Below are 25,232 nucleotides of genomic sequence, written 5' to 3'. Positions count from 1 at the left end.
ATGTATGTATGTGTATGTGGATGTATGTATGTATGTCACATAATATCATCACATAATTTTGTGTGAGCATTATTATCAAGAAATAAACAAAAGCGTATTAAGTGGTTGAATATTCTGGGTCTTCCCCTATATGGCTATAGATATACTCACTTTTTGAACTTTTTTATGCAAGAAAAATAAATGAAGCAAATGCAATATTACAAAGTTTTTAACTTTTGTTTGTGTCAGAATAGTTCACAACTAAACTTGTTTAAAATTTGATTTACCGTGGCTAAGTAAAAGTCGAGCTGAATTAACACAACTACTAAAAACTGCTGTTTCATATGGTGTTTTTCTGTTATCAGCACGTAACTTTGTGTTAGCATTATATTTAAGTAGTACTTCAATGCAGCAGCAAGCATCTATAGATGCTGCTATATGCAGTGGTGTATAACCACCATCTGATATCAAATTTACATCTGCCCCTTGTTCAAGTAATTGAATAAGCTTATCAGGCTTTTTAGAGAAAACTGCACCATGAAGTTTTGTGTATCCAAATGGACCACTTCTAACATTAAGAGTAGATTTCAAAGTTTCTTCATCTTTTTCATCCTTTGTTTTCCTATATAAAAACAGAGAGTAAAAATAATATTTCTTACTATAACTTTCATTGTAAATATTAAAAATTTCATTTTCAAAAAAGCAAGCTAGTTGATTCCTAAAATTACTGCATTATTGTAAGTGACCAGGCCCCCAGCCTCTGCTAAAAATGAGACTTTTTGCAAATCTGGCCCCGGCCCTGGCAAAATTGTAAGATTTAGCAGGGGTTGATAGCTGGGGCTAGAAATAAATTCATAATTTTTTACTTCCATTTACTATTTATAAATGTAAGTATAAATTTATATATCATAATTTTATACTTACATTTACTATTTACGAATTTAATATTATATTTACGAATCACGTAAATATAATATAAAATCATAATACTCGCTTAAAGATTTATAATCTACATAAATTGTAAAGTAATAGTTTAACTACGTTAAATATGTTTAACAGTTTCACTAACTTAAAGTTCATTTAACTATTGAATAAACAGACTTTAAAAATAATTTTATCAATATTTTCTAATAATTGCACGACTAGAAAAAATATGTAGAAAAAGAATAAACTTGGTTAGCAACCAATTGCAAGAGTTTCTTGTAATTGATCACTAACCAGATTTATTTATATCATACTTTTTATCTTTTTTATCATACTTATATATATATATATATATATATATATATATATATATATATATATATATATATATATATATATATATATATATATATATATATATATATATATATATATATATATATATATATATATATATATATATATATATATGTATATGTATACTTATATATATATATATATATATATATATATATATATATATATATATATATATATATATATATATATATATATATATATATATATAAACATTCCAAAAAAGGAATGATTACATATAGATTCATATTTATATAAAATCTTCAAAAAAACAGAATAATATAAATACATTTGATATTTTAGAAAACAATTTACAGATATAGAAATTGAAAGAATTTTTGCAGATGATGATCAAGGAGAGTCTCACAAAAGCTTTGGAAAACATTTTAAACAACAAAACTTTACTATAAGTAAATTGGTGAAGAAATATAAATGCCCTGGTACAGCTGAAAGGTCTGTTGGATCTGGGAGAAAGCCATTATTATTGAATGAGATATTAACAAAATCATTTGTTGTTTTGCCATTATACTTTCGGATGACAAAAAAACATCTGGTTTCAATAATAAATCTGAAAAATATATATTAACCATTTTAAAAACGATTTCTTGAATTAGAAATATAAATTATTATAAACATAAGTTGAAAATATATAAAAGATCATTTTTAAAATGGTTTCCTCAATTTATTAAAAAAAGATTTTTAAATTATTCAAAATTTAACCATGTTGGATTATATTGTACCTAGTGTTGTATATAAAAAAATTGATTATTTATTTTCTATGAAAAATATTCATCTTATGTATTTTAAAGCTTGCTTAAAAAAAATTTTGCCTAAATTATTACTTTTATTATGTTAGTTTATTTAACTCAAACACTTAGAGATATGTTGAACAAAAACAAAAACATAATACAGCAAACATGTTTTATAACCACAGCAGACTAAATAAAACCCAATCTGATTGTGTAAAACTAAACTGAGTTTTTTATTGAATTTATTATTGAAACCAGATATTTTTTTAACGGAAAAATCTATGCAGATTTGAGAGCCTAAAATAAGGCTCTCGAATCTGAAGTATAATGGCAAAACAACAAATGCTTTTGTTAATATCTCATTCAATAATTTATTTGGAAAGTTTAATTAGTTTTTAACTTATTTTCTAATGTTTATCTATGATATGAACACAACTTGTCTTGGCACTTGGGGATCCCTTTAATAAACTTCAATATATTTTTTAAATTAAAACTAAATTATATTTAAATGTTATATAATGATAATTAGTCTCTTCACTGAAATTGCTTAATGTGTTTGTTATTTGCTCTAAATGGATTTATACCTGTATATACATATATATATATATATATATATATATATATATATATATATATATATATATATATATATATATATATATATATATATACATATATATTTTTTTATTTTAAACATCTTCGCTTCCAACAAGGCTGCAAGCAGTCACTAATTAAAGTTGGAAGTTACTGAAAGAGAAAAGATGAAGATTGTAGAGCAAGATAACGATTGACAGACAACTTAAAAGATTGCAAATTATATGAGTCAGGAAAGCAAGATGAAGGAAGCGAATTCCAAAGAGCTGATGTTCGAGGAAAAAAACTAGACGAATAAGCGTTTTTGAAGCACTTAGGAACAGTAACAGAAAAAGGATGACACTTAATTGAATGACGAGTAACACGAAAATGAATTATAGTAGATGGCACAAGAGACGCTAGCTCTTTAGAGCAGTGCCCATTATAGTATTTGTAGAAAAGAGAAAGAGAAGCAACATTACGACGATGTGATAATGGTTGGAGGTTGGCTGCAAGAGCAGGTCCAACTATGTTTACAATGCGTTTTTGCAACTTGTCTAAAAGAGAAAGGGCATCATTAGAAGATCTGCACCAGATATGGCAACAATATTCCATACAAGGCCGGACTTGAGATTTATAGAGATAGAGAATAGAATCCGAAGTAAGAAAGTGACGAGCTCGATAGAGAGATGCAACCTTAGCAGATGCTAATTTTGCAACTGATTTGATATATGGTTTCCAAGAAAGATTGGAAGTAAGAGTTAATCCTAGAAGATGAAGAGTAGGTGACTATATATATATATATACATACATAAATACATATATAGACCTGGCAAAAGGCCGATACAATGGGTGATTTTCATCCAGGCGCCAAGACTTTGAAGACACTAAATTTTTATTGAATACTTTTTTTTTCTTGAGAAAATAAAAATATATAAATTTAAAAGAATAATTAAATAAAAAATATACTCATTTTATGTAAGATAATTAATTTATAATGAAAACTATAACCACTCAAAAAAACTTTTTTTAAATTTTTTTAAATTTATTTAGTGTACATTAGTCTTCAATTTTAAAAATGTTTTAACTAATTAAAAAGAAATCATGCACAGGGTCGCCGAGTGGTAAGGGAAAAGATGGCCCCAAGCACCAAGATATTAGGGATGCCAACAACAACAACAACAACAACAAAAAGCAATATATTTACCAGAAATATAGATGTTTTACATAAGAATGTTATACGTTATAAAAAATATTTGTACAGTCTACATTCTGGATGGTTCACTATCATATAGCTAGGCTAAATCGAGAAGAGCAACCATGAACAAAACAAAACAAAACAAAAGAAAAAAAAGAAAAAAAAAGAAGCAAATAAAATAAATAATACACTCACAGAAGGTTGCAATTAGTCTACATTCATATTTGTATCTTATATAATTTATATGGTGATTTATCTATTATCACCAGTGATACTACTGCTGTTTCTATTTATTTTGATGTAGCAAGTAGTATTTTAATTTGGTTTTGAGAACATATTTTTTAATACTGCTAAAAGGGATTGATTTTAATTTATTTTGAATTTGATTCCAGTCCATTAATGCAGAGTATTTAAAGGAATGTTTGCCGTAGGATTTTGTATTATATTTTTGCACACTCAGTGCACCTCTGCAAGAATTTCTTGTAAGTTGACAGCTAATTGTACTGCGTAGAGTAAACCATTTATTAAATATAGGAGGTAGCTTTTTGTTAAGGCAGCTGTGAATAAATAAACAATTTTCAATTTTGATAATATCATGCAGTTTTAAAATTTGTAGTGTGTTAAAAGATGGGAATGTATGTGCATTGTTTGGTAGAAATTCAATAACCCTGACTGTTTTTTTTTGCATGATAAATAGGCGATTTACAGTACTTATGTTTTGACTCCATGATAAAAGGCAATATGTGAGATGAGAGTGAAACAAAGCATAGTAAATAGATTTTAAAGTTTTTAGCTGTATAAAATGTCTTAGCTTTGACAGGATGGCAAGGGATCTATTCAACTTATGTATATATGTATGTAGATAGATATATATATATATATATATACATATATATATGTATATATATATATATATATATATATATATATATATATATCATATATATATATATATATATATATATATATATATATATATATATATATATATATATATATATATATATATATATATATATATGTTTAAACAACTTTAAAATGTATTCTAGACTATATATTAAAATAATTTAATATATAGTGTAATAAAGTTTTAAGAATATGAACAGATCTTTTAATATAAGGGGCGGATGGGACACCCTAATACAAATATACATATATATATATATATATATATATATATATATATATATATATATATATATATATATATATATATATATATATATATATATATACATATATATACATAATATGTATATATATGTATATATATATATATATATATATATATATATATATATATATATATATATATATATATATATATATATATAATGTATATATATGTAACATATATATATATAATGTATATATATGTAACATATATATATATAATGTATATATATGTAACATATATATACATTATATATATATATATATATATATATATATATATATATATATAGACATATATATATATATATATATATATATATATATATATATATATATATATATATATATATATATATATATATATATATATATATATATATATATATATGTTTAAACATCTTTAAAATGTATTCTACACTATATATTAAAATAATTTAATAGTTTAACTTTGGTTACTCTTGAATTACTTTTATTGCATATATTTCGTCTATTTATTTACTATAAATATTTCATAAGTATTACCATATTTTGTCTAGAAATCCCATTATAATTTTTTTACATTGTTAGTTTCATCATCCACTTTTCTTGGAAAAAGTGTAATTCCGTTAGGACTGCGTTAACGTGAGGTCACGTGACAAACTATTTTCATATATAAACATCAAATATAAAAAATACATTGGGGGTTAGACACAAGGGGTTTTCAACTTTTTGTAGAAAAATTAATTACTTCTAGCGGGAGTACCTTTTTTAGACTATAAAACTGTAACTTAAAAAGCTTGAAAGTTGCAGGTCTCCTCGATTTTATCTTATTTTAATTAATGAAACAAAAACTAGAGTGAGTTATAGTTAATGAATTCTCAAAACGAAAGTTAATGTAAAACACTTTCCCTCGTATTTTCATATATAATGAAACGTAAATAATTAATTTTTTTAATTTTTTAATATTCTTAGGCATGTTTGGGTCCTGCAAAAATGGGCAGTTTTACATAAAGGCCATATAATTAAGTGAACTTATGAGAATAAATCGTTTATAAAAAATACTTTATTTTAAATGTTGTAACTTATTTGGGTTTAGATAGACAGTCAACTATTTTCAGATATTTTTGTTTTTGAGTTAGAATGACAAGAAAGCATTTATCTTTTTAGTAGTGTTGTTAAAACTTTTAAATAATTCGACTGTCGACTAAAAGTCGATTTAGTTAAAATATGGGAAAAATTAATTTTTTTGAAATAAATTGTAAAAAAAATAATAAAGTAATTTATATTTGCTTTCTATTTTTTAACATCATATCATTTAAATAATAACGAAACAAAACAATATGAGAGAAGGGCCGCACAGTGAGACAGAAATGCTTCAAAACTGGACATTTGATAAAAATAAAAAAAGGCGTTATGAAACGTTTTTTGGTGGTAATGCATAAAAGAGTCTCTGATTCATCTTATCCACGTATTTTTTTTTTAGGGTAGGACTGACCTTTAACCCTGTAGAACTCATAATCTAGCTCAACTCTTTTGTTTAAAAAATAACTTGCTTGCGTGAGATATTAGTACTACTTTGTTTTTATAGTGCTAAAGCTGAACTTAGTTAAAAGTTCCAAATTTTTTTCAGGGATTCTTCAACTCTAGGTTTGCCGCTATCTTTTGTTAATGAAAAATAATTTTAATGTGCATAACTATACATCAACAGGTCTTTAAAAAAAGTGCATATAAAATATTTTATTTTTATTTATTTTTGTTTATGTCCTCTTAGATACAGTTTCAATTTTTTTTTTTTTTTTATCGAAAATGGTGATGATTACAGATTGCAAAACTTTTTTTTTTTTTTTTTTTTGCATTTGTTGAGCCCTTTTGTATGAATTAGTGGATATGTGTCAATTATACCAGCAGAAATTTATCGAATTTTAAAACTCGATAAGTTTTATTCGCTTAAATTTTCTCAAAAAAAATCTTACTAAAAAACAAATCAAATCTTACAAAAAAAATCAAAACAAATCTTACTAAAAAAAGTTACTCAAAATTTTGAGTAACTTTTTTTGTGAGACGTTTTACATTAAATTCGAATTACTGTAATTTATTTTAGTGAACCGATTAGAATACGTTTTATTATTATTTATTTATTCGAGCTTTTGATTTTTTTCTTAACTTGTATTAACACTTACCGGCTCTTTAAAAAACTTTACTCGAAATTACACGAAAATACTAATTAATAGTTAAAAACGTCTTACAATTGAAGAGTTTTTTTCTAACATGTGCTCAAGTCACATTTTTATTGTTTTGAGAAAAACATTAAAAACTAATTTTCTGGCGAAGATCTTTTTTAATATCTATAATTTTGAAATCGTAAATAAAGATGATAAAAAATTTTTTTTTTGATACTAGCATTGTAAGATTTGTACGTTTATCAATAAAAAGTTCTATAGTATCTTGTAGATTAAACAAATCTTTGACGTTTAAACGTCAAAGATTTTGTACGTAAATGGGCGCCGTTTAAAGCTATAAATTCTGTTAACAAACTAGGTCCTTCATCATTGCATCCTGTTAAAGTGACGCATATTTTCCATCGATAGGATATCGACCTTGTTGGTTCCCAAAGACAAAGAAAGTAAAAAACTATATTTGTGTTGATACTGAATATCTTACAAAATGGGCGGAAGTAAAAGCTATTTGAGAAAAAAATGATGTTAGTGTTCATGCATTTTTGATAAAACTTGTATTCAGATATGGTGCATTGGAAGTAATTTTACACGTTAAGTTAAGGAATTCAAAAAAACAGCTTGTCGACGATCTCTGTGAACAAATGAAAATAACAGTTGCTATGACATCTGCATGACCATCCTCTAATAGGTATATATATTATTTTTCATAATTTAATTATTTTATATTTTTAGGTTTAAAATAAATTTACTCAACATTACCTTTAAACGACGTTTCTTCCTAAATATAAGTAAGAAAAAAAGTATATACTTTTTTTTAAGAGGGCTAGATATTTTTAAATAGTTATTAAAATCTGAAATATTTCATTTTTAAAACGGTAATTTTATTTCCTTAAAACAACATATACACATTATATCATAATATATTTTTTCTATAATATAATAATAATTTTTAATAAAACTAATTTTTATGTTATTGGATTTCCAGACTGATGGAGCGATTTAGCCAAACCTTGGTAAATCATTTTGCTCAAGCTAATAAACAAAGAAGGTGACAATTGGGACTTTTTTATTGATCAAGTTGTTTTTGTTTATCGCATTAATATTCAAACAACGTATAATCGTATATTACCCTAAGACAATCCCTGCCCTTGTGGTTCGCCCATCTAATTTTCCACCTCTGTTAAACCTGTATATGTTTTGTTAGGGTTGTGTTTAAAGTTAAAATCTTTAAAATCATTTCTTTTTAGAGCTTCGTCATATTCTACCATTGACGAGTTAAACAATTTTTGTCAGAAGAATTTGGACATTATTGTTATAGCAATTGTTGATAGCAATTGGAATTTGTTTAATAATTTGTGGGAGGTGTTTTGACTCAGTAGGGATGTAAAGTAAGTTGCGATTTGACTTTTTAAAAGGATGATATGAGCAGTTTTCGAAATTAAAGGTTACGTAAAGGAAGTTAGCAGTTGGTTTTATAATAGCTTTGTCCTACGTTCTATTAGGAAGCCAATTATTTTTAAAATTTCTGTTATATTTTTTAGATTCTATCTATGTGGCAGATTTTTACGCATCACTATTAGTCTGTCATCTTAGTAAATGCCCATATCGCTGTTGGTAACAGTTTCCGATAATGAATTTAATAAATACAAACCTATCAGCTCGCAAACCTTGGCTCCATCAAGGCAGCCCATTGTGACGTTGAAGCAATCGTTAGTTGACTTAGAAATAACTTTCTGCATTGGTTGGTTATATATATATATATATATATATATATATATATATATATATATATATATATATATATATATATATATATATATATATATATATATATATATATATATATATATATATATATATATATATATATATATATATATATATATATATATATATACATATATACATATATACAGTTTTGGACAAAACATTTGCAACCAACATCGAACAATGCTAAAAAGTGTTCCTAATTTTACATGTCTTATAAACGAAACGAACTATACTACCACAGCAAACAGTACAGGAGTCTGGAGTCATAGCATGCCATGACATAAATCAGCTAACATGTGACAGCACACAGGCAGAATTTCGTTGACAAGTGCCATTTTGCAGCGGACAAAACAAGTGCAACTTTTTTGGTTTGTTTCATTTTCTTAAGTCTGGTCCGTGTCAACGTCACGGAAGTTTTTTAATAATTAAAGTAAGTATCCAGAAGTTTCCAGAAGTTTCCAGAAGAAGCATCTGGAAGCATCCAATAGCATCCAGAAATATCCAGAATATTCAGAATATTCAGAAGCATCCAGACGCATCCAGAAGCTACCAGAAGCATCAAAAAGAAGCATCTAGAATCTTCCAGAACAGATTCAGACAGGTTCATTTTACTATATAAGAGACATGTAAATCAACATGTAATTCAGTCAGTATATGGAAGTCAATCAGTCAGTATTATCAAGAGAGTTTATCGAAGTGAGTTTTATCATAGTGTTTTATCGAAGAACATCAATACAAGAAGTGAAATACAACAAGTGTTTCATTACATCAACACAGTCCACATCCAACTAAGACGTTGTGTTCCACAGAGCATTATTGTATCATCACAAGGTAAATGTAACACGGTAAGCCTTGAGAAGCGTGATTATTTATTTTTATTATTTTTATGACTGCAAGTGCAAAAATGGCTCCCGACAGTCTTGGATTGGAACAAAGAAAGAAAATTATTGGCGATTATGTAAGTGGAATGTCACAAAAAAGTATTTGTGATAAATATCGCGTGAAAAAATGGATCGTATCAAGACTATGTTCCAAATATCGTTCTACGGGGAAGTTGGCAGCAGATAACAAAGGTGGAAGACCGCGTTCCACCACTTCTAGAGAGGATTCTATGATCTTCAGATCCGCCAAGAAGGATCCCTGGATATCATCAGTTAAGATACAAAAGCAATTAGAGCTGTCTGTATCGGACCGAACAATCAGATGACGTGCTGTTGAAGCCGGATTGTTTTTTCGACGCCCTGCAAAGAAACCGCTGATTTCACTAAAAAACCAGAAGAAAAGACTCCTGTTTGCTACATCTCATATTGGCTGGAATGTGCAGAAACGGCGAACTTTCCTGTTCAGTGATGAATCGAAGTTCAACATCATTGGGAGCGATGGGATTTGCCGTGTACGTCGACCGGCCGGAATACGCATCGATTTACGTTACTGCCATAAGACCGTGAAGCATGGTGGAGGCAATGTAATGGTCTGGGGGTGTTTTTCTGCTAACGGTCTAGGTCCAATACATCGAAACGATGGAATAATGGACCGTTTCATGTATAAAAATATTCTGAAAGATGTTATGTTACCTCATGCTGAATGAAGTATGCCAATAAAATGGGTTTTTCAGCAAGACAACGATCCGAAACACACTGCAAAAGTATTCAAGCAGTGGTTTCAAGACAACCACCTATCGGTGATGGATTGGCCGTCTCAATCTCCGGATCTCAACCCTATCGAGAACCTGTGGGAGATCGTCAACCGCAGAATTAACCGTGAAGGTGTTCGTAATAAGGATCAACTGCTTGAACAAATCCAAAAGGCCTGGGCAGCGATTCCACAAAGTTTCATTGATCACCTGATCGAATCTATGCCTCGAAGATGCAAGGCTGTGATCGACAACAAAGGATTCGCAACAAAATATTGATAGCGAAATATAGCTTGGTCAACATTTTGTCGAGTTGCACTTGTTTTGTCCAGAAGGAAATCAACTTTTTTTAATACTTTTGATTAATCTATTAATTTTTGTGTACAAATAATGAACTTTGTGATGAATAAAACTTGAAGAACTTTGTCTCTAAACAGTTACATAGTTATTTCTCTAAATTGAAAAAATGCAGCACTTTTATATAAAGAAACTAAATTAGCATTATTTGGTTGCACTCGTTTTGTCCGATACTGTATATATATATATATATATATATATATATATATATATATATATATATATATATATATATATATATATATATATATATATATATATATATATATAAATATATATATATATATATATATAAATATATATATATATATATATATATGTGTGTGTGTGTGTGTGTGTGTGTGTGTGTGTGTGTGTGTGTGTGTGTGTGTGTGTGTGTGTGTGTGTGTGTGTGTGTGTGTGTGTGTGTGTGTGTGTGTGTGTGTGTGTGTGTGTGTGAAGACCATACGGGTAAAACCACAGACTTTTTGAAATATTTAAGTTTTATATATTTTTACGATATTTAGAACTTTTAATTTAAAAATTCATAACAAAACAATAATTAACATTTCACAATATTATTGCTAATTATTAGCCATAATATTGTGAAATGTTAATAAGTGTTGTAATGTAAGTGTTGAATGTAAAATTTACCCGTAACTTTACCTGTAAATTTACCAGTAAATTTTGACATTTTCATAATGGATACACACCATGGTATTTTATTTGAATAAAAAAATGGTTCATAATTTCAAAATTAGCTGACGGTTCTTTGAGTTCTAAAAATATCAAGCTTGTGACATTTTTTTTGGTAACAAAATTACAGCTCAATGACAATTATGGGTGCGTTGTGAATCCTGTGGTGCCCAAAAATACTTTTTTTGAGCCCGGTGCAACACCCTCCTTAGTTACTGGTATTACCTGAAATTATACCATAATTTTATCATAAAACAACATTTAAAAATTAGTTTTAATTACTTGTGACATTAAGTTGTGATATGTTATTAGTATTTATATATCGGCCGAACTTATGAGATGGTATCAGTGCCGTCTTAACGCATAGGCTAGGTAGGCTGCAGCCTAGGGCCCCCGATTTTTAGGGGCCCCCAAAATGTGTCTGGATTTTTTTTCAAATTTATATAAATAAAAAATTATATTTCTAAATTTTCTGAAGAAATCATAGTTTGGGGCCCCTCGGGAATAATTTTTTTCTTGATAAGATTTTTTTTAATTATTTTTAGAAAAGTATCAGTTTTTCAGTTTTGGGGGCCCCCTAGGGAATTTTTTTTTTCTTGATAAGCAAAAATGCTTGCATGCGTCCGAAAATAAACATAAATTTTCCGATAAGAAGTGTTAAATACAAGCACTTAAAATATCCCAGTAGATTGAATTTGAAATTGCTGTGATCAACTTAAAACATCTGTTTTGAAAAAAAGTCATTTAACATGTCTAATCGGACTTATCAAAGTGGTGCTGCAAAGAGGAAAAAAGCCGCTAAAGCAAAAGAAGACATTTCAAAATATCTTTCTTTGACATCATTTCTTTTGGTACAAAGTCAAAGCCTGTTGTGTCCGAAGATGTATTTCTTTGTCCAACTTCAAATTTCGTAAGCATTGATAGTGCTTTGTTGCCAAATGAAACTCTAGAAATTCAACAGGAACTGGAACCAGAACAGTAGCCAGAACCAGAGCCGGAGCCAGAACCAGAGCAAGAGTCAGAACCAGCACAGGTGCCAGAACCAGTACAGGAGCCAGAACCAGCACAGGAGCCAGAATCAAATCAAATTAAAACTTATCAAAACGCAACAACAAAAACTACTCAAGAAACTGACCCAGCATTGTGGCATCAGGTATCCCAAGAAGCTCAATCATTTTGGATTTCTAATGGCCCGTCCATGTGCCAGAACAATGATGGGAGCTTCAAAAATTCGGAAAGGTTGAGTTGCGGACAAAAAAGGTACTTATCAAAATCTTGCTTTAGACGTGAACTACACAATGGCGAATTTGTCAATCGTGAATGGCTATTATACTCACCTTCAACAGGTTCTGTTTTTTGCTTTGCTTGTACCTTATTCTCCAGCAAACACTCTAATTTTTCCACAACTGGATTTGATGACTGGAAAAATGCCTTAAAATGTATATCTGGACACGAGAATGGTTCTGAACATCACAAAAATATGCTTACTTACTCCAGTTGGCAGAGAGAAAGTGGCCAGCTTGACTCTGTATTAATAAAACAGTTACATAACGAACAATTGTACTGGCAAAATGTGCTGAAAAGAATTGTTGCAGTTGTAAAGTTCTTGTCATCAAGAGGGTTGCCATTTCGTGGAAACAATGAAACCATTGGTTCAGAGCAAAATGGTAATTATTTAGGAACTCTTGAGTTACTTAGCCAGTTTGACCCATTCCTACATGAACACATGAAAAAACATGGAAATTCTGGAAAAGGTAATACTTCATACCTCTCCACCAATATCTGTGAGGAGTTTATATGCCTAATGGGAAATAAAGTTTTGAGCGAAATAATTTCTGAATTAAAAAAAGCAAAATACTACTCAATCAGCGTTGACTCAACTCCAGACTTGTCACATGTAGATCAATTAACTTTTACAGTTTGATATGTTAAAGACTTGGCACCAGTTGAGCGTTTTTTGCAATTTGTTCCCATTCACGGTCATGGAGCTGAACATTTAGAAACAGTGGTTTTGAATTTTTTACAAGAAAATGAAATTTCAATATCTGACTGTCGTGGGCAGTCATACGATAATGCATCAAATATGGCAGGACAGTACTCAGGCCTACAAAAGAGGATTAAAGACAAAAGTGAATCAGCATTGTTTATTCCTTGTGCTGGACATTCTTTAAATCTGGTCGGCAACAGTGCAGCTGGATGTTGTTTAGAAGCAATTATTTTTTTTGACTGTTTTCAATGCCTCTACAACTTTTTTTCTGCATCAACTCATCGTTGGCAAGTGCTTCTGTCTTTTGTTGGCAAAGGCAAAAAAATTGTCAAACAGCTTTCTGGAACTCGATGGTCAGCACGTGCAGATGCTGTGACTTGTCTGCATGACAGTTATGATGAGATTAAAAAAGCACTTGAATTTTTGATCAAGGACATAAGTCAGTCAAAAGAAACTCAAAATGATGCTCAAAATCTCATCACGAAAATGAACACTTTTGAGATTGTTTTTCTGACAATTTTCTGGAATGATATTCTTTGTCATTTTAATGAAACATCGAAGATTTTACAGAAAGAAAATTTAAACCTGGATGTTGCAGTTCGGATTCTAAAGTCATTGTTGCATTTCATTAAAGATTTGTGGAGTCAATTTGAGAATTACCAGAAAAAAGCCAAAATCTTGCTTCCAAACACTGACTACAGAGATTCTTCAAAAAGAACAAAAAAAAGAAGCCGACGTATGGCCTTCTTTGATGGTGAGGCTGAAGAATTGGAATTTCAGGGAAGTTATAAATTCAAAATTGAAACATACCTTCCTGTTATTGATTCGCTAACATCAAATTTAGAAAAAAGAACATCAGCATATGAGAAGATCAATGACAATTTCGGATTTCTAGTAAACATTCAAACAATTGCCAATGTTGAACTAAAAGACCATTGTTCAAACCTAGCACAAATTTATATGAAGGACATAAATGAAAATGAACTTTTTTTTGAGTGCCAGCAATTTAAATATTACATTTCAAAAGATGAACATTCATTTACAGAATTTTACTCAACATTAAAAAGAGACCACTTGGAATCAACTTTTCCAAATATTGAAATTTCCCTTAGAATTTTTCTGTCAATGATGGTCTCAAATTGCACTGGCGAGCAATCATTTTCAAAACTAAAACTTATAAAAAATGAACTCCGCTCAACCATGCTGCAAGAAAGATTGAACTGTTTTTCGTTAATGTCAATTGAATCAGATGTTCTTTTAACCATTGATTTTGATGATATTATTAAAGAATTTTCAATAAAAAAATCACGTAAACGTCACATGTAAATTTTATCATTGCTTTAATAAATGTTTCCTATTTTAGTATTTGATTTAATTTTTTTACTAAGGAAAAAGGGGGCCCCCAAATTAAGTCTAGCCTAGGGCCCCCGATGGCCTTAAGACGGCCCTGGATGGTATTGAAAGTTCGGTCAAAGTATGATGATGAAGATGTTTTCATTTTAAGTTAAATATTACGCACTAGTTTTTATTTTTCATTTTTTTGTTTTTACAATATTAATTAACAATATAATTTTCTGTATGTCTCAGGAAAAAAAATTGAAAATTTTAAATTTATGCGTGATAAATAAATGTTCAAAGCTTAAGTGACCGAAATTAGGCAACTTTACGGTATATATATATATATATATATATATATATATATATATATATTATATATATATATATATATATATATATATATATATTTATATATATATATATTTATATTTATATATATATATATATATATATATATATATATATATATATATATAATTATGTTTAAAAATAACGCGATGTTTTTTTTAACAAATAAAAACATTATTGCATCCCCAAAAAACCATTAGGTACAACAGTCAAGGAGGCATATATATATATATATATATATATATATATATATATATATATTATATATATATATATATATATATATATATATATATATATATATATATATATATATATATATATATATATATATATATATGTATATATATATAAAATAAGTTTCTTTTTATAATGACAAAAATTATCTCTTGATTTATTTCAACATTTGTTTTAATTCATAAGTTGTACCTTTTGTATCCTAGCAAAGTAAAAAATCGACTCAGTTACATTCTGGTTTTGATATTGCTAACAATATATTACAAAAAAATAATGTTTTGCATGTATTGCTCCAGCTCCATCAGAGAAAAGCTTAAATATTTTATTAGAGGAAAAGAGCTACATGCCCTCCTACTCATTACGCTTTTAATTGTGAATTAATTTGCTTGGATTTCCCGCAAAAAAAAATGTCTAAACGTTTGAAACCAATATGTATACTATTCCAAGCAACTGCTGTTTTGTTTTTTTAAACACTAATTTACTTTCAACTCAAAAATTTTATTTTTATTGCTATAATGAAACTGTTGGAAACAGATGGTCTGATGATGTTTGTTCTATGCTGCATGATTTATGCTGCGTGATTTTAAATTATCAATTTTCTCAAATGTAAAGGATATTAGGGTGACTGGAATAATGTCGAAAAATGAATTTCGGAATAATGTCGAATTTATTAAAAAGGTCTAATGTCGCAAAAAAAAAGGAATAGTGTCGCAAATGAATTTTATGAATAGGGTCGAAAATAAAAAAAAGGAATAGTGTCAAAAAAAGTAATTACTATTCCTTAGATTCATTTGCGACACTATTCTTTTTTTACTATTTGCGACACTATTCCGTTTTTTTGTTTTCGATACTACTCCTTAAATTCATTTGCGACACTTCCATTTATTTGTTTTCGACACTATTTTTTAAATTCATTTGCGACACTATTCCGTTTTTTTGTTTTTGACACTATTCATTAAACTCCTTTGCGACATAATTCCTTTTTCTATTTTCGGCACTATTTATTAAATTCATTTGCGACATTAATTCTTATTCTGTTGTTCGACAATCAATCTTGCGACAATTTGCGACACTATTCTTTTTTCACATTTTCGACAATCAAATTTGCGACGATAAAAATGTTGCCACACAATTCCGCCACACCGGATATTAAACTGATTTGCAACTTATGGGCTACGCAAAATGTAAAATGAAAAGTTTTAAATGATTTTATTATCTAGTTTATAAAACTGAAAAACTTGACGGCATAACTGTTTCACTACCAATTAGATCTCTGTCACAATCTGTATAGGCATTTCACCTGATTCTGATTATTATTTCACCATGATTTATGCTGCGTGATTTTAAATTATCAATTTTCTCAAATGTAAAGGATATTAGGGTGACTGGAATAATGTCGAAAAATGAATTTCGTCAGATATCATGGTGAATGTGACAGAAACATAACTATTGCAAATCAAAAGTTTCTGACACTAGATGATCTCACAAAAACCATAACTTTTCAATATTATATATAAACATACAAGAAAAATTTCTAAAATTTGCAAACTTCTTGGCTGTTTATTCATTTAAGACATATTCACTTAGAGAAATAAAAAAGTTAAAGACTAGTTAAAATTTAAATATATGGAAAGTTGGAAATATTTAGTTTTATGTGTGTTACATCCCATATGTTTAGATCAAAGATCAAAGTGCGTGATAAACTGAAACAAGCATACATAGCTCTGTTGCCTCTTTTTTGTTAAAAATTTCAAGACTCATTGAAGCTAAACATTTTCTAACTGGTCAAAATAAAACATTATTTGATATTTTTTATCTTATTTTATCTTTCTTTGAAATTAAAAAAACATATTTTTATTAAAGGTGTGTTCACAATTGGTTTTGTATGGGTTATACAAACTTGATACAAAGTAATGGAACAAAGGCATCATGGAATCATTTATGGTAAATAGATCATGTTGCAATGTTATTTTTCATAAAGCTAAAAAAAAAACTTTCATATAATTTTTTAGTTGAACTTTTTTTTAGGGTTTATTATCCCATCACACACTTAGTACGTTGTGGTCGTATGTTACTATGGGTTACCATCTACCTTTAAAAAAAAGTGCTCTAAAAGGTTACAAACTAAGGTGGTTTATGAGTTGATGAATTTACAACGGAAAAACCACTGATGTCCAAAATGAGTGTCTTGTTTTCGAAAAGAACACTGTGAATAAAAATTCTTGTATTTAGCACAAAAACTGCATTTATATGTTGTGTTAGGACTAAATAGTCATAAAAATATAGTTTTAATTAAATTTATTAATAATAAAAATGCTTACCAGTTTTACTTAGAATTTCAATACACAAAGTTTCATTTTTCCAACGCGAATATGCTTCCAGAATAGTACATTAATTAGGTAATCTAATTAATAGTATTAATTTCACAGTCTTACACCAGTGCAATATCTGTCCGCTTTCTCTATGTTATCTTTTTAACTCGACTTTTTACTTTATTATTCTTCTGATTTTCACTCTATTATTCTTCGTTCTTCCTAAACTCACTTACTCTAGGTCTGACGAAGCGGGTTATGATGCTCCTTATGGAGCTGAAGTCGTCTTCGCTGGCCCTCTATATAGCAATTAGCCGGAGGAGAATAAACCACAATACTCACAAAGTTTCATATATGAACACTAAATTTCATTTTTCTCAAAATATATAAAAAAAAACAGAGAAAAAAAAACCTATTTACGCATAAGCTTCTCATTTCCATTCACTTATTTCCATTCATTTTTGTCAACTTTTAACTTTAAAACTCCTCCTCTTTTCATTTCAGGCATTTTCCATTATTTCCACAATGGAGTCCTCATCTATTACCAATTTGTCTTCAATTGTAGGCCAAATAAATTCTAACAACAAAAAAAATAAGGAGGGGAGGGGGAAAGGCCTTTAAAGCATAAAAGTGCGTGCAAGGGGGATGGGGAAGGAGGCCCTAAATTAGTGGTTTTACTGTGTACGTACTTTATGGATGCCCCCCCTAAGGAGAAACATCGTAACCTTTACGGATTTTAACAATATATTAAAAAATACTATTTATACACGTATTAAATTTATACACGTATTAAATTTCGAGTAAGAGATATTTATATATTTGTATTTGCATTATTAGAACTAAAGTGCTACATGCTTTTAAAGTAGTGCATTCAAACAGCGTTTATTAAATATACTTCTGAAATTTAATTTCCTATATCATCAGGATTTATATGATTTAAGAACCTTTTCTTATGTATTGAATGTTTTTGAGTTCATTTTCATTTTTTTTCATTGTTAATTTATGTAATAAACATTATAAAGCTTATTGTGTTACATTTATATATTGTATAAAAGTAACACTAAACTAAATTCTATTGCCACCTTCCTAATTGACATTCCCTTATTAATCTCTGTCGATGCCTTTTCAACCATTTCATAAGAATAATTGGAATATTGTCTTGCACCTAACCGTCTATTTTTGTTAAGACACAAAATATTGCTTGATGTAGGTGGCTAGAATTAAGCAGTACTAACTTATTAAATAAAATATAATTTAATCTGAACAAGCTTATATGATATAACTTTCTTTATAAATTACTATTATAAAATAAATGTTTTAAAAATTTTGAATAAATGTTGACCCAAGTTACTCCGAAGGCCTCATTTCTTAAAAAATATAATTTTCACTTAATCATCTCAATTATTACAGTTATATTATTACAATATGTGATATAAATATTAGCACTAGTAAATTTGATATACACCTTTCCCTCCTATAATGCTACTGTAAAAAAGTAAAACAAACAATATGCTTACTTTACCATTACCCTAGAGTTAATACCGTAGAGATTAAAAGTCGTTATTACCAATTATTTAAGACCTCAAAAATTGACCCAAGTAACCCCGTATTTTATGGCTGACCCAAGTAATCCCAATTTACGATATATATGTATATACATATATGTATATATATATATATATATATATATATATATATATATATATATATATATATATATATATATATATATATATATATATTTATATATATATATGTATATATATATATGTATATATATATGTGTGTGTGTGTGTGTGTTTTTCAAAAGTATGTCTTGTTAGGTCTCAAAAGAAGCGAAAATATATAAAAACTTTAAAAATAATCATCATTTTATAAAAAAATTGTTATTTTAGATTTTAGTGAACAGAAAGTTTTTTTTAATTGAAAACAAAAAATAGAGAATTTAACAAGATTTTTTTAATTATGATATTTTTTAGCTATATTTTTTAATAAAATAATGATTGATTTAAAAATTACAAAAAAATTCTGCTTCTTTTGAGACCCAACATGATATACTTTTGAAGAACTAACTTTTTTAATAATTGTAGGGACCCATCTGATAGTTAAGGGTCTTGGGGGACCCCTAAAAATATTTTTTATTCAAAAAATTTTTAAAAACAGTGTTTTTTTATACATTTTATACTACACTACATTTTATAGAACACATTAAGGGGGTGTCTGCATATATTTTTCAAAAATGTTGTTTTTTCGGACACCCTAATATATCTACATATATATATATATATATATATATATATATATATATATATATATATATATATATATATATATATATATATATATATATATATATATATATATATATATACATGTAGGTAATATATATTCATGTAGGTAATATATCTACATGTGTATATATATATATATATATATATATATATATATATATATATATATTTATATATATATATATATATATATATATATATATATATATATATACATATATATATATATATATATAAAATTGAATATTTTATATTAAATAGTAACTGGATAGCATGTGATGTGATTTTTGTCATCTCCACTATAGAACTTTACTTTAGTCACAACGTATGCAACATGATGATATTACTGTTTGGCTCAATAAACTACTTTCGTCAACAACATTATGCATGGATATTAAGTCGTTTGACTATGTGGGAGCTACTGTTTCTGCAAATATTTTTGTAACTGCGTTTAAATATTGATGTTTTTGCTTTAAGTATTTCTTAGTATCTTCGCCAAGCATACGTACTGGTGTTTTATTTATCTGAAATTGTACTGGGTTTACATACAAATATTGAGATAACATCATTACTTGAGTTTAAAACATTTTCATGAACAACGATCTCTTTGGGTATACAGTCCTAAAAAAAACGCATAAAAATCTTGGTTTTTTTCTAGTAGATAAGGAGTGCATTTCGCTTTATGTTTCAATGGGAATGACACATAACAGTGCCGATGGGAAGATTTATTTTGTTTGTGGTAAATATTGATATAAATTTGTTATTTAAACTGATCGTGTAGTTGGTTCTTTTGGTTGTTTTTAATTGATCATGATTGTTTCTCAGGGCCGATGACACGGTTTTCGAAGTTCACAATCGTTAATTCTTAAAAAAAGTCATCTACGTCTAGAATTTTTTTTGCGATACTTTTATTTTCTTTGTTATTCTTCAAGCTAACTCGTTGTGTATAGATGAACGTGAGCTTTTTATACAGTTGCTCTCTACTCAACACAACATCAACACAGAGTAATTACATAATACTGTAATTATCCATTAATTTCCTTATTAATATTCTCAATTACATTAATCCGAAGAAGTAAATTGTTTTGAAGCCAATCAAAAATAAATTAACTTGGGTATGATATTAATGTATAATGTTAATAGGGTATTATATTAATTGAGTATAATATTAATGAATTGGTTTCAATATAAATTCATGTGGATATCATCAATTTTTGTCAAAGCATTCATCAAATAAATTTGGGGTTCAATCTATACGATGATGCCAAGGATGTTGAATTAAAGGTAATTCATTTATAAAATACATTGAAACTATACTTCTTTAAAAGCAATCTAAAACAATTAAAACGTTCTTAATATGTATCCTTTTTCTCTTTTAATTTTTTAGTACTTTATTCGTTTTTCAAATTGATTTTTTGGTAAGTTAAGATCGGAAGTAAATTTTTTTTGTAGTCTGGCACTTTTGGCAGTCTACACTTTTATGAACATATTTCCAGTTAATATTTTTTTCAAACTTTTTGGCTTTTTATAGCAGTCTAAAGTCAAAACAGTTTTTTCAAAAACATGTTTTTCACGGCTTATAAATGAGATGCCAATGCAACCACGCGCAATTTTATTTAGGTTTAAAAAAATCCGCGTTGCTATGTTGGTTTCAAGAATTACGGCTTTTTAAAGTTCCTACTTTCCACAATTACTATACTTTTAGGTAAAAGTTAATAAAATTTCAAAAATTACAAAATTCTGATATGCCACCTGATATACTTTTTTTATTCGTAATTTTCGTCATAGGAATTTGTTAGTCAATTAAACTTTTAAAACAAAAATAAATTTTTTAGTCTTAAATGAAATTGAGGCTAGGCATTTGTCAAATATTAGCAAATATAAAAATCAGTTAATTGAAGAGTAAAAAGTTCAAATAACAAGTATCCAGTGCAGCCATATAGTGCAGTCTTTTGAAAATTCTAAAATGGATTATTTTATCCCGAAGCAAGAAGATGGCAAAGACTATGTTGCTTTAAGGTGTTTTGATAAGCCAGGCCGCGCCATCTTTATCGAACAAGGTAATTTTCTTGGTAAAACTCCAATAGGCGTCCTTTGGGCCTAGCACATTAATTCAGGTCGCGATACGCACAAGTTACTCAAAGAATCGCTTCGCACCGCATGCAAAAGCGTTACTAAAATGGTAAAATTTGCCAGGCACAACTACGAAGAGAAACTCGCTAGAGAGTGAAAAAGCCCTAAACGCTTACATGCACATGTACAAAGCAAACAGAGCGTCAGGAATACTATTACATTGCTAGAAACAGCTAATAGCAATATCACTAGGGTTTTTCATTACTGTTTAACAGTAACAGTAAAACAGCTGTTTTTTGGTCAAAAATGAAAAACAGTTAACAGCTGTTTTTTCAGAACTGTTTTGACTGTTTTTAACGACTTTTTCATGTTTAAAAAATATTATGTATTGGTGATAAGTTAGTGTTTTTCCTTGTGTTTTTCAAAGAGAAGAAAGTAAAATCTTGGGTGTTTTTAAAAGTAACACATTTAACAGTACGTATTAAATCATTTTAATTTGATTTAAGAATACAATAACAATGCTTATATATTTCAGCAATGTCGTCAGTATGGGATTTTGCTACAAAACGAAAAAATACAAAAACAAAATCTCTCGAAGGACAATGCTCGCGATGCAACAAAATCATTGTCTGTTCTGGAAATTCTACAACTACATTGAAAGCACATCTTAAGACACATGGAAATGATTTTAAAAGGTCAGCAGCTGGCACATCCAACGAAGAACCAACAGCAGAGAAAAGAACAAAATCAATTTTTGAATTTTTCAATCGAAAATCCCTCAAAGAAATAGTTACAGATATGGCAACTGATGGTATTTCAATTAGAGCAATAACTAGAAACAATTATATTCGTCAATCTATATCACGAGATGGTTACAAACTTCCAGCTAATGAACGTGATGTCATGAAATTAATTATTGAAGATTTTAACGAGAAGAAAGCAAAAGTTGTTGAAATAATTAAGGAAAAACTTGCTAATGGAGCAAAATTCAGTATGTGCGTACACTGTTAAAAAAATATCGCGTTTTCTACGGAAAATTTCCGGCAGCTACGATGACAAAACTTCCTGTTATTTTACGGAAAAACCCATCACATGTAAACGGAAGTTTCCGTACATAAACGGATATTTCCGTTTAAATACAATGGGTTTTTTCCGTTAATTTCCGTTAAATAACGGGAGGTTGTGTCATCGTAGCTGCCGGAAAGTTTCCGTATATAAAAAAATATTTTGGTTGATAATCAACGTGTTCTTCCCGTTAAACAACAAAAAAGTTGTAGCAACTCAGCTGCCGTATAGTTTTCGTAAATGAAAGGAATGTTGTTCATATGAATATTTAAAAAGTAAAAATTTTAAATATAAAATAGATTGTATGTTATCGAAAATATAATCTAAAACAAATTATCTTTGATTTACATAAAAATATTAAATTTTCCGTGATTTACATTTCATTTTAACAGCAAATACATCAATAAATAATCAATTTGTAAATAAACAACTTCAAAAAAAAAAAATTTTAATAAAGTATTAGCACATAATCCATTTAACAACAAAGTATTAGCACATAATAATATAATTATATTACATAATCCTGTATACATTTAAATTATAGATATACAAAAAAATTTATTTTTATCTAATATATATATATATATATATATATATATATATATATATATATATATATATATATAAATATATATATATATATATATATATATATATATATATATATATATATATATATATATATATATATATATATATATATATATATATATATATATATATATATATATGTATAATGGTTTCGTAAAATATAAATAAATCAGCCCAAATACAAAAAATACAGTATTTCCTTTCTTATCCATTTTGAATCAACTAAAAATAAAAATAAATATACATAAGTTTTTGAGTAAAAAAACATTTAAATATTTAACAAAGTAATAAATTATAAAAAAAACTCATTGTGTGCAATGATTGGATACTTTAAAGTTGTTACTCTATATGACTGATTTAATGAAGGCCAATTTTTTGCCATTGTTGGAGCCAGTACTAAATTAGATTTAAATTAAAATTAGAAAATTAGATTTTTTATACTAAGAAGAAAATAAAAATCTTTAGAACTTCTTTAAAAACAAATTGTAGAAATCAAATACTAAATTACCTACCAAATAATACAATGGCTTTTTAAGCAGCAGACTAATTAAGAAAAAGTGTGAAACTCTATTTTAACTCTAACAACAATTACCCGTTCAAACAAACATTATAACAACCCAAATGTTCTTTTCTTATTTTTTATAAAAATTTATATTGATTTATAAACTATTTAAAAAATCAAATTTAAATTTTTTAAACTAAGTTATGTTACAAATTTTATATATTATTGTTATATATTATGATATAATAGATAATTTATAATAAAAAATTAATAACTTTTACCCATCTGGTCTTTAATCATCGCTAAAAAAAAATTAAATTTATGAAATAACATTTCATTATTCTAAAAATGTTTAAAAATTAACTTTTTCTTGTTTAAGCAAAAAATTGTTACAAAATTACTACATCTCTCTTTATTACTATTATTTTTGCTAAACACAAAATAATTAAAAATAATTAATCTAATATCCCTAGAGTTGATAATACATAAATATATAAATAAATAAATAAATATATATATATATATATATATATATATATATATATATATAAATATATGTATATATAAATATATATACATATATATACATATATATATATATATATATATATATATATATATATATATATATATATATATATATATATATATATATATATATATATATATATATTCTCTTTTCTACAAATACTATAATGGGCACTGCTCTAAAGAGCTAGCGTCTCTTGTGCCATCTACTAAAATTTATTCTCGTGTTACTCGTCATTCAATTAAGTGTCATCCTTTTTCTGTGACTGTTCCTAAGTGCTCCAAAAACGCTTATTCGTCCAGTTTTTTTCCTCAAACATCAGTTCTTTGGAATTCGCTTCCTTCATCTTGCTTTCCTGATTCATATAATTTGCAATCTTTTAAATCGTCCGTCAATCGTTATCTTGCTCTAC

The 25,232-nt window shown here is 27.5% G+C and overlaps 2 protein-coding genes and 1 long non-coding RNA gene across 4 annotated transcripts in view; 2 read left to right on the top strand and 1 right to left on the bottom strand.

The window, feature by feature from the left end:
- The window catches only part of LOC105845161 (leucine-rich repeat serine/threonine-protein kinase 2), a 129,451-nt gene extending 123,739 nt beyond the window's left edge, over positions 1-5,712 (bottom strand). Inside the window, exons 1-2 of one of the 2 annotated variants that reach the window (XM_065803105.1) lie at positions 5,479-5,712; positions 267-601 (exon numbers count right to left, since the gene is read on the bottom strand). In XM_065803105.1, coding sequence (XP_065659177.1) covers positions 267-601; positions 5,479-5,501 — 358 coding nt within the window. In that variant the 5' untranslated portion in view covers positions 5,502-5,712. The remainder of the gene's footprint in view (positions 1-266; positions 602-5,478) is intronic. The other variant, XM_065803106.1, reaches the window with a different exon arrangement.
- A 2,383-nt stretch (positions 5,713-8,095) lies between these two features.
- LOC136084178 (uncharacterized) lies at positions 8,096-8,847 on the top strand. The gene is made up of 3 exons (XR_010640378.1): positions 8,096-8,160; positions 8,360-8,500; positions 8,654-8,847. It is a non-coding gene; the product is annotated as an uncharacterized LOC136084178 (long non-coding RNA).
- A 3,449-nt stretch (positions 8,848-12,296) lies between these two features.
- On the top strand, positions 12,297-14,860 carry LOC136083021 (zinc finger MYM-type protein 1-like). Its single transcript, XM_065802433.1, has 3 exons — positions 12,297-12,398; positions 12,530-13,301; positions 13,482-14,860. The coding sequence occupies exons 1-3, from the start codon at positions 12,297-12,299 to the stop codon at positions 14,858-14,860; spliced, it is 2,253 nt and encodes a 750-aa protein (XP_065658505.1).
- Positions 14,861-25,232: the final 10,372 nt, after the last annotated feature.

The sequence above is a fragment of the Hydra vulgaris genome, chromosome 08 (genome assembly GCF_038396675.1).
Source record: "Hydra vulgaris chromosome 08, alternate assembly HydraT2T_AEP".
Lineage (NCBI taxonomy): Eukaryota > Metazoa > Cnidaria > Hydrozoa > Anthoathecata > Hydridae > Hydra > Hydra vulgaris.
Note: the sequence above shows the minus strand (reverse complement) of the source record. Positions and strands in the feature narration are given on the sequence as shown.